This window comes from Anguilla rostrata, chromosome 9 (genome assembly GCF_018555375.3).
Source record: "Anguilla rostrata isolate EN2019 chromosome 9, ASM1855537v3, whole genome shotgun sequence".
Lineage (NCBI taxonomy): Eukaryota > Metazoa > Chordata > Actinopteri > Anguilliformes > Anguillidae > Anguilla > Anguilla rostrata.
The window spans coordinates 13,510,184-13,527,605 of record NC_057941.1 but is presented as its reverse complement, the minus strand read 5'-3'; the positions used below and the strand labels follow the sequence as shown (position 1 = coordinate 13,527,605).

Below are 17,422 nucleotides of genomic sequence, written 5' to 3'. Positions count from 1 at the left end.
GTGAGTGCTTTTATATTTAGAAGCAAAACTAACTATTTTACTTTATTAAACCCTTTATTAAATTTGTCAAGTCTTTCTACAGAAAAAGTTATTACTCAGGAAAACATTACTTTCATAAGAATTTGAATTCATGTACAAGCAAAAAAGTAAAAATGACAGACATGTCGATATAAAATACTATATCATCAGTAAAATTGAAACGTGATGGACATAAAAATATATACATTTATAGTCTGTAAACGTAGATATTGAAGGTAATGGTTGGTCGAAAATTTTACTTGACCCCAGAGGAAACAGTATGTCACACAACAAGGTGTGTAATATTATACAGCAAGTTATACTACAATTAATTTTGAATGGGATACTATTTTTAGCCTATTTTTAACATTGAAAACCTTTATGCTTTCCTGGAGGCCTTTTGGACATATGTTAATAGTCTTATCTCTACAAAAAAATGTAACATTGCAATCCACACAATAACAGAATATTAATTACAATAACAGACTGTACTAGTTTGTGCAGGTAAAAATGCACAATGCCTCTTTTGTAACTCTTCCACTGCATTTATATTAGAGAAGGTTAATGTAGAGGCCGTTTAGCACAGAAAAATATTCTTTAGGAAAACAAAGGAAGGGTTTTCTCGTCTTGTGCTGCAGATGCTTTCAAGACATGAAGGCATGAAGGTGTACCTCCACACATAAACCCCTTGCTAAAAATCGTTTCAAAAACCTAACACTGGATTAAACATGACTTTCATGATGCCTTTGGTTCAGTATTAGAAGAATGTGGTCACTTTTCAGGACATTCTTGTCCTTCAGTTAATAGTGCCCCGTCCTGACCAAGACAAATGTTCCATCTCAGGAGATGTCGTGTAAGTTTGATCCAAATCAACTCTCAGGGCTCCTCCTTCACTGACAGGGCCTCCATGTCCTCCAGAATCCCACTGAGTGTGGATTCTGACTCCTTCTCCAGTTGTGCTTTCATGTCTGGATCCTCACGGCCATTTTCCAGGTTCTCAGTGCTTTCAAAGCAGCCCGAATCCCGGGGCATATCTGGTTCTTCCTCTGTGGCCCCCTCCTCCACAACCTCATCTTCACCCTCAGCTGTGAAGTAGAAATTGGTCATTATCACCAAGACTGTGCCAGTACTGCTTCTGAGCTGCCCTTTGTATTTATGCTTCAGATCTCTGGCACAGACCCCCCCCCCCCTTCCTGCCTTAACAGGCAAAATTACTGTAAAGGAGCATCCCAAGGTACACCACATTCCACCTTTGTCCTGCAATGTTAAATGAGGGGTTTGGTGTTAAATAAGGGGTTTACCATTACCATAATTCCCTCTATCATTGCATTACTGACAGGATAAAACAAATGCAAATATCAAGGATTTAATTGCATTAATTATCTTGAAGGGGAAAGTGTTGTCCAAAAATACAATAAGTGTAAAGCATGCACAGTTGATTGACAACATGTCATCTAGGCAATTGAACATGAAGGTTTAACATGGCTGCCAAGGCATGGATCCTGCCCTCATTTAATTGGTTTGCGTGTGTTCAGCTTATTAGTTACAGCTTATTAGTGCCATGTGAACTGTAGCAGTCCTGGTGCCATTAGCAGAGCAGAACTGGCTGATGAGGCTGCCCTCAGGGTGAGGTGACAAACCACGCAGCTGAGCTGTACATGGGGTGAATGGAGACAACACTATGAACTATCTGTTCATGTTATAATGAGTGCAACAGATTTTTGCTAAGGATTGCTACAAATTTTCTAAAATTGTGAAGAGTAGAGCCACAACAGTTCAGTGCGCAGAATAGTAATGTTCCTCTGAAATGAGGTTCTTTGCACTTAATCAACATCATTGCCTAACAAACAAATCCAATAACAGATTTAATAAAGTCTTATGTTCTTTTTATGTAGATGACTGCTGGGCCCAGACTGAAAAAAAATAGACACTTTTCTAAATTCAATCTAACAATTAGGGACAGTCTAGAAGTGTGTAACAGTGTAACAATGAGGGACAGTCTAGCAGTGTCTAAAGGTGTAACAATGAGAGACAGTCGAGCAGTGTGAACCAGTGTCACAATGAGGGACAATCTAGCAGTGTTTAAAGGTGTAACAATGAGCTACAGTATAGAAGTATGTAAAATTGTTACAATGAGAGACAGTGCAGCAGTGTGCAACAGTGTATCAATGTGAGCCAGTGTAACAATGAGGGACAATCCAACAATATGCAACAGTGTATCAATGATGGACAGTCTAGAAGTGTGTAAAGGTGTAACAATGAGGGATAGTCTGGCAGAATGTACAATGGTGGAGGTGTGGTGCAGCATGAGGTGGACGTACAGTCACAGTCGAGCAGGAGCTCAGCAGCAGTCAGGAGTTTGACACGCTGCTCAGGATCTGTGATGTTGAGCTCATTAAGATGCGACTCCTTCAGCCCCCTGAAGTCCTCCACGCTCTGGAAGCCATGGAAGGACAGAAGAGAGCCCAGCTCCTGGGGACAGATGGACAGAGAGATGCACCCTGAGGACTAGAGCTGAGGGTGACCATACTAACTGCATTTCATTGGCTCAATGCACTCCTTAAAGTTCTTTCCCACTTTCATATACTAAGTAATTACTTCCCAGCAAGCCACATCAAATCAAAGTGTGGCTTGTACTCAAATTAAAAAGCCCTCCAGCTTTGTAGCTAGCACATTTAATGAATAGTTCAAGACAAGACTGACATTTCAACAGCTATGATGTCTTCTTCAGGGTCAATTGTTTTGAAGAATATGTTGAAATGTCAGTCTTGAATGTTGAAAACCATTCATTTGATCTTTAGAATAGCTGGGCTGAAATGTTTCTGGTTCTACTTTTTTTGCACTTCTTTTCCACTTTGTGAGATCTAGGACTAAAGTGGGACACAAAGTCAATGTATTGTGCATACAGCTTATATACTGTACATTACATTTACAATGTAGTTACAATGTTGTGATCATTTCTCCAATTCAATCTTGAAGGACTAGTCATGACTGAGAAGCAGAGAAATAACTGTGCATTTTTCAGCTTTCAGTAGTGTACTCACTGTCAGGTTGATCCTCTCCAATACCTCCTCCAGGGATTGGGATTTGGGTTTACAGTTCTTACTGTGGTGGCTCCTCCTCCTTCGCCTGGGGGGTGTTGCCTCATCAGGTAGGATAGTGACATAGATGAACTTGAAGGAGCCCACTTTGTTGTTGAGCTTCCCTGTCCAGGTGCCCACGGGGGGCTTTTCAATGATCTCGATAATGTCCCCTTTCTACAGGAGTGACAATAGAAAGGTCATTTTTCAGAAGGTTTTCCAAGGTTTCATGACAAAGAGGGTAAAGCCAACCAGAAAGACTCCAGCTAACATTCAACTGACTGCAAGGCTAGTTACAGACTCACAGGAAGTCTGAGTGGTGCAAAACTCACCTGGAGTTTGAGGGTCTCCATATCATAGGGGCTGGGAGTGAAGTCTGTGTGGACGAGCGCGCGGCCACAGAAGGGGCCGTTGTAGGGGACGTCTTCTAGCCTCATGCTGTCTCTCTGACTGTAGCCGCTATCCAGACTGTGCCTGTCTCCACCTGCACATCAGAGCAACAGGGTATAGGAAAACTTTAATTGCCAACACAAAGAGCACTAGTGCATGTATCCAGGTGTTGGGATTAATAACAGGGGAAACCCTTGGGCTGAAGTTAGTTGGAAGAGGTGCTTACTACAGGTTTGAACCTATAGCCTTGCATCAGAAGAATGCATGGCCCTTCAATTATAGTGCTCCAGGTATGCTGGTGTGGCGTTGGAAACGCAAGAGGCACAATTGCCAATCCCGAACTCAGGAAGGGGTTTGGGTTGGCTATTATTACTGAGGGGGAGGGACTTACAGCCTGAGATCTGGCGCTGCAGGGGACTGTGCAGTCTGTCCTCTGACTCGGTGGAACACACAGAGCTTCGCTGTCCTGGACGTAGGTCAGGAATCCCATCGAAAGACAAGGGGGACATGGAACCTTCTTCAGTGCTTTCCATCTGCCAGACACACCAGATTCCAACACTCAGAGACATCTGCACATGCCCCTGGGCACTTAAATGACACACGTATTGCATCAGAGTTCTGCAATACATGGTTGAAGGAAACCTATTTCCTTGAACCATACCCAGGGAATCTTCATCTTAAAGGTAATCTTAAGAATTAATTGATCTTTACATTAAACATTTTTGCTCTTTTAAAATAAACTATAATGGTGTAAAAATTAAATTTTTTAAGTTGAGTCTACCGTTTCTGTGAAGTGCTTTTCCCTGATTATGCACTTTCATCCAGCAGAGGGAGCTACTTGACTCAGGCTAGACTTTGTAAGAACAGGTTCTCTCTGAAAATTAGTGATCCACATCCATGAGATGTGTATGAGCTGGGGCAGATTCAGCATGTTAGTGGAATACACAATTTGTTTAGATGTAGCATGCTGCAAAATTAATTATTTAATCCCAAGCTCATTTTAATTCAGAGACAATATATCAATGGTTCAGGGGGATGAGTGCCGGGGGTCAGGACTCACCCCTTCCTCTGCCAGGGCCTTCTGGACCATCTTGGAGGTCTTGCGGGTCATGGTGCGTGAGATGACGGCCCGCCACGTCTTCCCTAGTTTACCTGTGCTCTTCCCAGAATCCTCTGGGACCTCCTGGATCATAAAGAATAGAGCCACAGCAGTTTAGGCTTAACACGATCTTACCATCTCAAAATTAAAAATAGAAGCAGCCAGAAATGGAGTCTGTTTGGATGGCTTCTCGTACATGAACGGTGTTTGCCTGGATACTTATGTGACACTGTGTAGAAACTGCGCCCTGAGAGCATTTTAAAGGTCATGTGCATACACCGGACCCAGAATCCTGCATGGTTGGCAGTGGGGGAACACCGCTTGAGTGCTGGAGGCACAAGAAGGAGACTGTTGGCAGGCAGTTCTGGTAAAATCTTCGCTTCTGATGCTTGGTGCGTCACAGGCGGGTCTCGAGGGGCTGAGTGCGGTGCGCCGTCACCATGGTGACTCGTGGCCCCTCCTTCTGTGACTGCAGCCAGAATGTTGCTGCTGCATGTCCAATCACCAGTGTGAGGGGAAAAAGGCTGACAGCTACAAAGGCCTTTTTGGCAGGTGTGAGTGCATGCGCCACACATTAATCTTGTTAGGGATGTTCTGAGCATTAACGTCATCATTGTAGCATGTACAGCCATTAGGAGTAATTAACTCTAATGAACTGATGTGTCTGCAAAGACTACACTTCAGAGGTTTCCTGCTTGGCTGACTAGCAGGAGGACATCCTGTTTACAGTGTATACCTTTGTACTACTTAATGCGGTTGAGAGTGAGAGAGAGAGAGAGAGAGAGAGAGAGAGAGAGAGAGAGAGAGAGAGAGAGAGAGAGAGAGAGAGAGAGAGAGAGAGAGAGAGAGAGAGAGAGAGAGCTTTCATTTTTTCTCATCTGTCTTCCACTGCCATCCTAAAGATCAGAGCTGTTTTATGGCAATGAATTTACTTGAATCAGGGAGTGTTTACTTGAAGGAGGAAGTGCAAAAAGATGGGTTCTCGTTTCCATGGTCAGAGAGAGAGAGAGAGCTTTCATTTTTTCTCATCTGTCTTCCACTGCCATCCTAAAGATCAGAGCTGTTTTATGGCAATGAATGTACTTGAATCAGGGAGTGTTTACTTGCAGGAGGAAGTGCAAAAAGATGGGTTCTCGTTTCCATGGTCACATTTGCACAATTCTTTTTTTGGCTGCTCACCAATACTTCTTCCTTGCTTAAAATAAGCATGCAGTTTCAACTTTAGTCTAAGTTTCAGTAAATGGGATACGTGTTTCTATAATAGGGGAAGTTCAAATAATGACATCCTGTTAACAGAAGAAAATGAGTTGTTTTGTTGGTCAGTATGATACTGTTTCGATTAAATACAAAGAGCTGCTTTTGGCTGTGATTGATAGTTCATATATCTCTTTTAGAAGAATTTGTTTTAAATTATGCCTTCATAAAATGTACACCCAGAATGAGACTGCTTTGCCAACCTATAGTTTGTAAAAAAAAACAAAAAAGAAAATGCAAATAAATCTTTCATTGTGGAATTAAAGTGGGCCTTGGTTGGTCTATCTGTTTAATTATTAATCACCTAGCTTTATTGTGAATACAGGGGAAAGGATGCAGGTTCACAGTTCTTTGGCCCTGTTCAACATTAAATTTAATATGAAGTGTTTGATTTAATTGTCTAATTGACCTAATAGAGTCGGTGGTAGGAAGGCATGCAAATGGGTAGAAAGACACTCACAGTCTCTTCCAGGGGAAATGGCTTGTCTACCACTGTGGGGGAGGAGGGCTTTGGCTTCATGAAGTCTTTAAAGCTGCTGGACCTCTGGAGAGTGAGCTGTTGAGAGAAACAAGGGCTTTTACAGAACTTGTGGACCATCTCAGTGAAGAGGATGATTTGGTTAAAACACACACACGCACACTTGTTGCTTCAGTTCCTGAGAAAAATTGCATCACATATCACTGCCCAGAATTTCAGAGCAGACAAGAAGTATCGCAATTTGTCTGGCTTGGTCTGATGCAGCAGTCTCTCAGGTTCACACAGTGATCACGCAGGAGTCTTCACACTTGTTGCAATGCTGATGTTAGTGCTAGTGTTCTCTCAAGGTGGTATCGTGTTTTAATTGAGTTGATAATGTTGTTGGGGCATTAGGTAAATTCTGGGGCAACGTCACATGTTGGCCAAGGGGAAGCTAGCTGGGTCTGACAGGATGTCTGCGTCTGCTGCCCAGGCAGATGAAGGCACGGTAGGATGACTCTGAGATTCATAGAGGAAGCTGCAGGGTCCCAACAGAGATTTGCAGACACATGGCTCCTGCCACATGATGACTCTCCCAAATCCATGCACCTTAAAACAATGGAAAAGACCCTACCATTCTAGGGACTGTTGTGTCCCAAGTACTGGGATTATCTCCATATTTTAAATAAAGAGTCAGTGGGACATATGTCCATACAAGAGCCAACCATGTCTGCGCCACTTTGATCTTTCATGAAACACTTCAATGCCAGAGCTCAATGTACTTTTATATGCATTGGTAGAGCTCAGCATTTTCAATCAGGTTCTAAGTAAAGAGTGGCTTTACAGAAGTCACAGTGGTTCACAGTAAGATAAAGAAAAAAAAATCCATACTGGCCTCAAGCTGGATGATTCAGTCCTAACCCTGTCTATTCTGGCTATTACAGGGCTCGCAACACCAATGCTGCATGTGACAGTGAGGCATTTGTCTTTGTGAACACTGTACGTGTGAGTGAGACATTAGGCTCTGCGCTCTCATTCGGCTGTCTGAACTCTGCTGACGGAGAAAAGAGGGACTGTGCCGGAGGTACTCTGCGCTCACTCTCCCAGGCAGAGAAATCAATCGACCAGGGCCCTGAGAAAAAGTCACACGTCAGCGAAAAGCGCCGATTACAAGAAATCTGCAGGCGGAGTTCCTGCCCAGAAGAGCTCTAAGGTAGCGCGCTTAAGATCAGCGCCTAACGCATTGCCTCAAGGGCAGCCTCAAAGGTCACCAGCTTGTAAACCAAAGCGAAGCATACAGGGAAGAAAATGACACCTTCCAAGCAAACAGTTCTTACTGGTCTTTCATTTTCTGACCATTTCAATGGTTTGACTTAGATTGGCTACTGGAAATTCAAATCACATTGTAAATAAAGTAAAAAGGCATCCTAAATCATTTCCATTTTATACTGCATTTTGGTTTCTAATGATTATGTCAACTCTGATATCACCTGAGGCAAATGCAGATTACTAGAAGAAAGTCATTTATATAGGCCTACAGACTATTACATACGGACAATTATGTACAGAAGGGAGCTATTACTGTTTTAGAAATCAATGGTTTTATAATGTTCACTGTCATTAATTTTTAGAGCATGTATATAATCATTATGAACTCAATAACATGCAACAACAGCAGCTGAACCCTTGTAACCATTAGCTTTTCAGTGTTGCCATTGACTACAAGAGCAACACTATACATTATAAATGTACACCATTGGGCATTTAATTAAGCCACCAGCTTCTATGGTTATTTAGGAGCACACTGACTGCATGATTCTTCCTTAACTGTAGAAGTTTGAGGCCTCCTGCTTTTGCTTAATCTGCCAAACTGTTACACGGAAAAATGAGGTTTCTGTTTGAGACATGCATCTATCACTTTTTTAGTCACACTGTGGTTTGTGCACCTTTATCTGGACCATTCTTCCTGCTTCAGAGAAAACCATAAGAGTAGGCGGGGTATAGCTGCAGCTATCTAGACAGGAAGCCCTTGAGAAGCATCGGCTCCCTGCTACAAGTTTTTCTTCTTTTCATTTCTTTACTTGCAAATTGGTCCTGACCTCTTGAAACGCTGTTCATCTCAAATAGCACACAAAACCGTTATCATCAACCACAGAAATCAGAAAAAAAGGAGTAGGGGTGGGGAAAGAAAGAACAATGAAACTGAAAAAACCAAATTGCTGCACTCATAGCATTTTATTTTTTCCAAACACTTGTTCAAGTGTCTTTTTTAATTTATATATACAGCACACAACACTTTCCAAAAACAAGAAGTTCTAGTGCCACTTACAAAAGAAAAATATTCATTGTAATGATATGGATATGTAACACTGCAGTTGCATCCAGACTAAAAAAATCATCAAGGTGCCATTAAAATGCTGATTTCTTCATCATGGAATTCTCTCATGTGGTGCCATTATTAATAATCTGAACGCAGGGTAACATTTAAGTGTACTTTAGTGGACACAAATCAAATGCTGTCATCATCATAATTAGTACCTATTATTAAAATGGGTGGGTTACAAGCAAAAATTTCTTTATAAGTCTGGCTATTGTCTAGTGAAACCTGAAATTTTGCTTTGCAGTCATTTCTGCTGAATTGTCAACAAGAGTAATGGATTGTCCCTAAATAACAGTGTGAAATTAGCAGCTTCAAAAGTGCAATGGCTGTTCGACTGGGTGCAGTGAGAAGGTTCTGAGATGCGATATATAGTGAAGTGGAGCAGACAACACTGATGACAAACATTGTACAAAATGAGTCTGCTAGGGCAGAGAAGGAGGGAAACCAGTCCCTCTTAATCCAAAGCTTGGCTGATGTAACATTGTTGCGTTTGACTCAATGTGTAGGTGTATTGATCCTTTAGCTAGGAAAGTGCATGCATTTATTGACGTTTTCTATTTAATCGTACATGCCAGTAAACATTCACAAGGCTGCTCAGGGATTCCTTCATGTCATATATTGAAATTGGCATATATATATATATATATATATATATATAAAGAGAGAGAGAGAGATCACTTGAATTTGTTTCATGATGTGGTGCTCGTACTACCTGTAAATAGGTACGTATGTGTTCATAGGCAGAGTTCCTTTGTCACTTAGTTTTCCTGTTTGCAAAAAAAATTAACCTCTAAAAGATCCCAGTGAAACCCACTAATACACAATCAGTGTTCATGTTTCTCACATGCTGCCACTATAAATGTTCAGTGTTATTGGAGGAAATAAAATTAACACAAAATACCATAGAACAATGTCAGTATCTGAAGCACATTTGCAAGTGAGTGGACAGCTGAGAAACAGAATCAAATACATAATTACTTTAAACATAAAATCCTGCGTACGAACTGCACTCCAACCTATGCTACTCCTGTTATTTCAAAATGAATGAATTTTATTTATTTCATCATCAATTAAACACTATATTGGATTTTGATATTTGCCTCATCTTTCTCAAGAGCAGTATTGCCCCATTTAGCCCTTCTAAAGTGGCTGAATGTCACAGCCACCTCTTTAACCCTTGTCTTCTGATCCCCCAGCAGCCCCCAGTACCTCACCTTCTTTTTCTGCCCCTGCTCCTTCTCAGAAGCGTTGGAAGATTTCCGCCGAAGCATCCTACACAGAGGGGTGATTTCTCCACAGCCGTGCAAACGAGGGTATCTCTATTCAACTGACGACGACTCAAGGTCCGGTCACTCTAGCGCTGTGGTAATCAGTAACAGACAAAATGAGACAGACAAGAAAACTGTAGGTTGTTACTCTGAGTGGAGCAAAAGGAGGAGAGGAAGTGATATGACTGCACAGGAAGTATCTGTATCAAATATGGCATTCTGGTAGAGCAGGAAGCATGCCTTTGGGTAGCTAGTGTCAAAGACCTGGCGTAAATCTGTTGCTAGGTTTTAACTGCTGACCCACAGTGAAATGCAGACGCTGTTGTACGTCGCAATTTCCAATTTCAGTTGAAACAGGTTTATATCCACTCACATAGCAATTATCAGACATTGTTTACTACATTGTCAGTTCAGCAACTACATTGTAACATTCACCTATCCATACGTGCACACACACTGAGAGCATATTTACTTGTTTAAAAACCACTCATGTGAAGAGATACATATTTGCCTCTGTCAAGGCTTTCAAAATCATCACAAATGTTTTTGAGCATTTCATTACAAAGAAGAGTAAAGAATAATAATTTTTAAAAATCCAAAAATCCATTTGAACATGAAGATATTTACATGAAAAAATCTCCAACTGAGAAATTTCCCTTATTTATTGGAACAGGTAAAAAAAAAAAAGTCCTTGGGTTTCAGCTTTAGTTTATCAGTACTAACTACTTCATATCTTTGACTTGACAGGTTCTTCTCACACCAGTCAAATTTGTGCCTTTTACTCAGGAAATGCAAAGCATGAACCTTAAGTGTGAAATTTGCAGCTAAACATGCTGCTGAAGTGAAGATAGTGGTGAGGTTATGTCGAAAATAGAGCAATGAGACAGTTCAACCAGGATGGCGTTGATGTTTCACTAAGCAAAATAAGAATGGATGAACTGGCTTTGATTGTGACTGTAGTTATGAGCCAGGACCAATGACCCAGGAATAACGTGTCTATGCCCAGGTGTTTGACTTTGCCCTTCGGCACTAAAAGGTAAAACTGTCTGACTCAGTTTACAAGCTTATTTTTGGCATTGGGTTAGTGGAAAAGTGAAGGCGAACAAATGTCACAGTTATTGAGCAGATCACAGAAACGTCCCTGCAGAATTAACAAGGTATCCAGTCTGTTCTCCACTTGTGACATGAGTAATGACACCCTTGGGCACAGCCCTTCAGCTAAGATTGCAGGCTCTTGTCTAGCCAGGCTTTTAATCCCCTGACTCAAGAAATTTGGATTGGATCACTTTCTCGTCCCTTCCGACGACTGAGTAGAAATTACATCACATTTTATAAATAGCCCCCTTATTACAGGGCATTATAACGTTTGTGACATATTTATGTTTTGTAACCTAACATACCCTTTGCATGAAATACCTGCATGAAGTTGGAGGCCTATAGACATCACCAGGTGCTCAGTATCTTTTCTGGTGATGTTTTACCAGGCCTGTACTACAACCATCTTCAGCTCCTGCTGGTTTGGGGCCTAGTTTCCTTAAATTTTCTCTTCAGCATATGAAATTCATGTTCAACTGGAATTCAGATTAGGTGACCAATAATATATTTCTCTGTGCTTGTTAAGACCTTGATAGTCTCGCATAGCCAGAGCTATCTTCACATTTAATTTCAGCGCTGTGCCAGCACTGGAGAAAGGTCTGGCTCAACCCATTATCATTCCAGTATAGCGGAAAAAACGCTCTGGCTTGTTTGTACTTCTTTAAACAAATCACAATCTTTAGTCTTGGGCGGTGCTAAGCCCAGGATGCAGCAACGGTGCCCTTGAAAACGGTAACAGGCAGATAGCGGAAGGGGAGGAAAATTCCGAATGAAATAATCGGCCAATAGCGGGCTTATACCCACAGTCTATATCCATAGTGTCAGACTAAGACCTTGATAATTAATGCACGAATGAAGACCCCCATTCTTGCTAAGAAAGAAGAAGCCTTTGCCAGCTGGCAACATGGAAGGTCACGTGTCCAGCAGCCAATGGATCCTGGATGTACCCCTCCATAGTCTGCATCTTGGGAAGGGTGAGGAAGAACATACATCTGGTGTATGTATATCATGGTGCCCAGAAATGGGCGGAATATATATAAAAAGTGCTGTTATTTCTACATGGTGGAACCAACATGTTTAAAAATACCCTTTAATAAAAGCAGAGAATCTGCAATTTAAGTATGGGTGAATTGTTTGATTACAAATCTATAGCTGTGGAGTACAGTGCCAAATCAAGAAAAAAAAACATGTCTTTGTCCAGTACATTATAGAGTATATAAAAAAATACAGCTTTTCTCACATCTCCATCAACAAAGACAAATTTGTATGAGTGGGTGTGTGTGTATGTGTGGCCTGGTAGATGAGTCAGAGCTGTTAACCCACCAGTGTTTTCAGACCACCTGTTTGTGGGAGATCGGCCCAGTTTCGCTTTCCTGCGATGTGAAGAGAAGCCTCCTATTATTAACTGCCCAGTGTTACCAGTTACAGCGATTCAGTTTACTACCAGTGCAGCATAAAGACAGGTGGCATCTCATGAAGTTATGTTTTGGCATATGTAGAAAAAGAACAGTGTCACAATATGAACTTTTGTTCTGGATATTTAATTGCATTGGATTGGATTGATAAATGTGACTATGTTTGCAACATTATATAGACTTCACATACACAAAAACTATAATTTTTATAATTTAGGGTACATTTCTGTCTTTCACATTCTTTGAAACCATTGAATGTCACAAACGATGCTAACACACGTCAGTGAAAGTGAAAGAGCACTAAGTAGATACTGATCAATTACAATACCACGGGGTCTGAAATGGCAGAAAAATAACCAGGAAAATCCCCAGTGAAAATCTTGTGTTCAGGTTGATCATCTCATGCAGGTTGTTGATGAACTAGGTGCTATGTGAAGGGTGATGTCAGAAGGAAAGAGATTTTGCAAGCTTATTTCAGGAAATGCTCTTAGTTTTTTCAGGAAGAACCATGATGGATGATGTCAAAGATTACAACATCCCATTGTTTCTTGAGTCCTCTTTCTTTGATTATAGTTCAAACTGTTGCCCTTCCTGTTTAGCTCACGTGCTAACAAAACAATGTATTTACAGATATCCAAATTTATACAAAGCTTTGCGCTTTTTGGACATGTAATTCAAATAGCAGGTTCCATGTCTGCTTTTATCATAGTTTCTACAAATCTTTATCACATTTAAAAACATTTTGAACGAGGCAATATTTTAACAAAATAATTTTTTCCAAAGGTTTATGGCATTTGTGGGGTTTTTTCCTAAGTGCATTGCATTTTGGTGTGATGTAATATCTTGACTTGGTTTCTGTCTTGCAAAAGGCAGAAATGAAAGAAACGTGCAAAGAGCAGGAACCTTGTGAAACCAAACACATTTCTCTGCACTTCTGACAAAATGTTGCCTAGCGACAGCACCTCAGTAGGCATGGTTTATTTAAGTGTGAGCTTATCTCCTGCATGTTCAGGAAGGGTGAGCTGAGACTTGTCATGCACACAGGCGCAGTAACACATCACTTGTTTTACTGGAGGTCAATTCCATTTTCAATTCAGTCAACTTGTTTTCACTCCTCTGAAAGCGGTTTGTGTGGTTGTGGCCTGCTGCATACATATAGATATATCCGTGGACAATGTATTCAGACTGTGCTAAATATTTGCACAACTTAAACCAGCATTTCAAACTTCAGGCCTAAATTCGTCAGCTTCACATTTGTGCAAAGTACTTTTAATTGTTTACATTGTGCAACCTAGCTAACATAGTTTTACCCATTTTAGGTCTCCAGTTAACAGTGAACACCAATCTCCAATAACTAATGGCGCTTTTCGTTTTTTTTTTTTTTAAACACTAAAAGCAAATAAACTTGAACATGCTCCGAATGCGGGCTGTGGAGCAGGTCAAATGGGACAATGACACAATACTGACGGCGAATGCAATGCTGACGTGACACAATGCTCCGGTGGAGCTCGAGAGTTAGTGCAGGTTTAAAGGGGGTTTTAAACCGGATCCGGTACTCAACTCATCGTATTTGTTTTCTATAGACAGGCTGCGCGGTGCATGGTGGAAGTGGTCTGGCTTGTGGTGTGCTGCCATCACCGGTTCTGTATTTGCATAGAATGTACTCTATCTTTGTTCTATGCAAATGAAGGCAACCAACATAGCTCGCTCTGGCTCACAAAACTTGAATCATACTGTCAAACTAGGTGTAGCAGATCAAACATGAATCAAGATTAAACAAATACATTGCCTATTTCTTGCCTCAAATGTTTTCAGAAATATATTTCAGTGGACAGTTTAGGTGGAAAAAGAAAAAGTTTACCAACAGTCTCCCATACTGTTCCATTTTGAAAAGGGGAGCCAAAACCAAGGACTTCCCAGGGTTTATCCAATCAAGTGCCGGCAGTCTTCCATGTTGGCTATGTCACTAGTTCATATTGATCCCATAGAGGCATTTATACGAAGGAACCTGCTTACACTATTTGTATAGTACCACTCATTAAATGGACAGCTTGGGGGTCCAGTGCATCACGGTGAGAATGCAGAAACAGAGAGCTTTCAGCATCTAGTTATGATTCTTGGCTTTTCACTGCCTTTGCAATCTGTTATTGCCATTTGTCAACATGAGGTCCAGAGTTCTGCCAGTGAAAATAAAGGAAGCAATTGAGGCTGGGAAATAAGAAAAGAACTGTCAGAGATGTAGACCAAACCTTAGGCTTACCAAAATCAAATGTTCAAACGTCATTAAGAAGAAAGAAAGCACTGATGGGCCCTGTCATCGCAAAGGGCCTGGTAGGCTAATAATGACCTCTGCAGTTGATGACCAAAGAATGAAGGAAAAATACCTATCCGACAGATCAGAACACTCTTCAGGAGAAAGGCTTGGATGTGTCAGTGACTGGTGACAACAGAATCAATCAATCAATCAAATTTTATAGCGTATTTCGCTGTAATTGCTTCACAGACAACCCTGGCATAAACGCTCACAGGAGCAAGCCTAAAGTAACAGTGGCAAGGAAAAACTCCCTTTGGCAGATGGTAAGAAACCTCGGAAGGAACCAGGATCAAGGGGGATCCCATCCTCTGGTCGGCTCAGGGTGCAGATTTGTGACCAACATGGTCAGTTATTCAATGTTTGCATCGTAACAGAAAACAGAAGACTTCAGGAACAGAAATCCAGTGGCTACACTGCAAGATGCAAATCACCAGTTAGCCACAAAAGCAGGATGGCCAGGTTACAGTTTGCTAAGAAATACCTACTGGAAAAGACCCTGCAGAATTTTGGAAAAAGGTTTTGTGGACTGATGAGACAAAAATGTACTTGTATCAATGTGATGGCAAGAGCAAAGTGTGGAGGCCAAAAGGAACTGCACAAGATCCAAAGCATCCTGCCCCCCTCATCTATGAAACATGGTGGTGGGGGTGTTATGGTTTGGGCATGCATGTCTGCCATAGGTGCTAGCTCACTTGTCTTCATTGATATTGTAACTGTTGATTGCAGCAGCATAATGAATTCTGAAGTGTACAGAAGCATCTTATCTGCTCAAGTTTAACCAAATGCCTCTAAATTCCAATGCCTCCAGACAGTGCTTCATCCTACAGCGAGACAATGATCCCAACCATACTGCTAAAGCAACAAAGGAGTTTTTCAAAGCCGGGAACTGGAAAATTCTTGACTGGCCAAGTCATAATCCGATCTGAATACAATTGAACATGCATTTCATATGCTGAAGAGAAAACTAAAAGCAGCTAGGCCCCAAAACAAGCCGGAGCTGAAGATGGCTGCAGTACAAGCCTGGCAGAGCATCACCAGAGAAGATGCTTAGCACCTGGTTATATCTATGAGTTACATACTTCAAGCAGTCACCGCATGCAAAGGATATTCCAAAAAGTGCTGTAATTTATACATGGTGAACCCAAAATGTGTTAAAAAAAAAAAAAACTGAGAATGTGCACTTTAAACATGTTTCAACTGAATGATTACAAATCAAAAATTCTAGAGTACAGAGCCAAATCAAGAAAAAATATGTCCTGTCCGAAACGTTATATAGCTCACTGTAAGTATATATAAGTACACTCACTGACACCATTTCATGGTGAAATATGCATACAGTAAAAGCCAAACGTAATAATGATAAAATTGCTGCAGCTAATTAGCAATGTACTGTAACTGTGATACATTGACACTTGTCCAGGTAATTCACTAGGACTGCAAGCACAACATTCATTTTCAAAAGCATTTCAGTTGATAGTGGATCAACGGACAACTTGGATTTCAAGAAATTTCAACAAAATCAAGAAGACAGAAAATGAAAAAAAAAAAAAAAAAAAAAAAAAAAAAACAGCTCTAGTCAAAAGTGAGAACTTCTGACAGCCTTGTCACTTCCGTGTAACTTCCTGGAAGTCTGAAAGGGGTTTTTTTCTTTTTTGTGTATTTGCATGTGGCTTTCATGAAAATCCTCCTTTGGGCCAAAAAACACACAAAAGGATCAAAAGTGCCCCAGAGTAACTGATGACAGCAGCCGCAATGATTGACAGGGAAGTGTATTCGATATAAAGCCATATTCAGAATCATGTAGGATATATTACAAAAATGAAGGGGAGCTACCACAGTGTATCTACATCGATCACTTGGACTGTCCCCTCAGGTCACGGACAGGCTTGTTCTACGTAAGTGAGGACTGAAATGCGGACTAATTGTTAGGTAGTTCTTGCTACGAGAGAATACACAGCTTGCGTCATCCAAACAGAGAGACGAAGTCTACAGGAGGTCATTTCACTTTCATCTTTGTGAATTTGATCCCACCTGAAACTAAATGTTATTAGGCCAGAAGAGACAAGTAGTCCTTTATTTGTATTAATCTTATGATTAATACAAATAAAGGTGGCACTTGCAATTATTATATCCATTGTAACATTTTTATTTAACATCATTGTCTTATAAAACAAATTGTATAAAGATATAGATCATTATATTAGGAATAATCACAGGTGGCACGTGTAACATTAATCATTATGAGAATTTAATTGATTAATCAGTACATAATAAATTCAGAATGAAGGCTCTTTTTGTAAAATAGTATCTATAACACTACTTTTCCCTTGCATGGGCAAATTGACAGAAAATTGAATCTACAGCCAAAGGTTAGGTTCCTGGTCTGTGGCTGGTCCTTCTTGATGTAGGCTGAACACATCTTTCACAATATTTTGTAGCTCAGTGTATTTCGGGTGACACATCAGTTGTTGTACCAGGAGCATTTGAGTTGCACTAGCTGGGTTAGAGCTTGGTACCGCAGCATTGAAGACAATTGTGATATTTGTCTTTATCTGATCGACAAACATTTTGAATGGCAACAGAGTGTAGTTAGAAATGGAGGTAAAGATCACCCTCTTGTGGTTAGAATGGTGCTGTGGTTCACAAATCACA

At 40.8% G+C, this 17,422-nt stretch overlaps 1 protein-coding gene across 1 annotated transcript; it reads right to left on the bottom strand.

Moving 5' to 3' along the window:
* Positions 1-35: 35 nt before the first annotated feature.
* On the bottom strand, positions 36-10,141 carry LOC135262993 (SAM and SH3 domain-containing protein 3-like). Its single transcript, XM_064350505.1, has 8 exons — positions 9,893-10,141; positions 6,302-6,397; positions 4,549-4,671; positions 3,880-4,021; positions 3,431-3,582; positions 3,063-3,275; positions 2,340-2,490; positions 36-1,103 (listed from the first exon to the last, which is right to left on the bottom strand). The coding sequence occupies exons 1-8, from the start codon at positions 9,947-9,949 to the stop codon at positions 895-897; spliced, it is 1,143 nt and encodes a 380-aa protein (XP_064206575.1). The 5' UTR covers positions 9,950-10,141; the 3' UTR covers positions 36-894.
* Between the last annotated feature and the right edge of the window lie 7,281 nt (positions 10,142-17,422).

What these genes read in the sequence shown, in the direction of transcription:
- LOC135262993 (XM_064350505.1), bottom strand. Translation starts at nt 9,949, where the DNA reads ATGCTTCGGCGGAAATCTTCCAACGCTTCTGAGAAGGAGCAGGGGCAG. An exon ending in CATTTCCCCTGGAAGAGACT is followed by an intron (nt 4,672 to 6,301) that starts GTGAGTGTCTTT and finishes TTTATGATCCAG; the next exon opens with GAGGTCCCAGAGGATTCTGG. An exon ending in TGGAGACCCTCAAACTCCAG is followed by an intron (nt 3,276 to 3,430) that starts GTGAGTTTTGCA and finishes TCACTCCTGTAG; the next exon opens with AAAGGGGACATTATCGAGAT.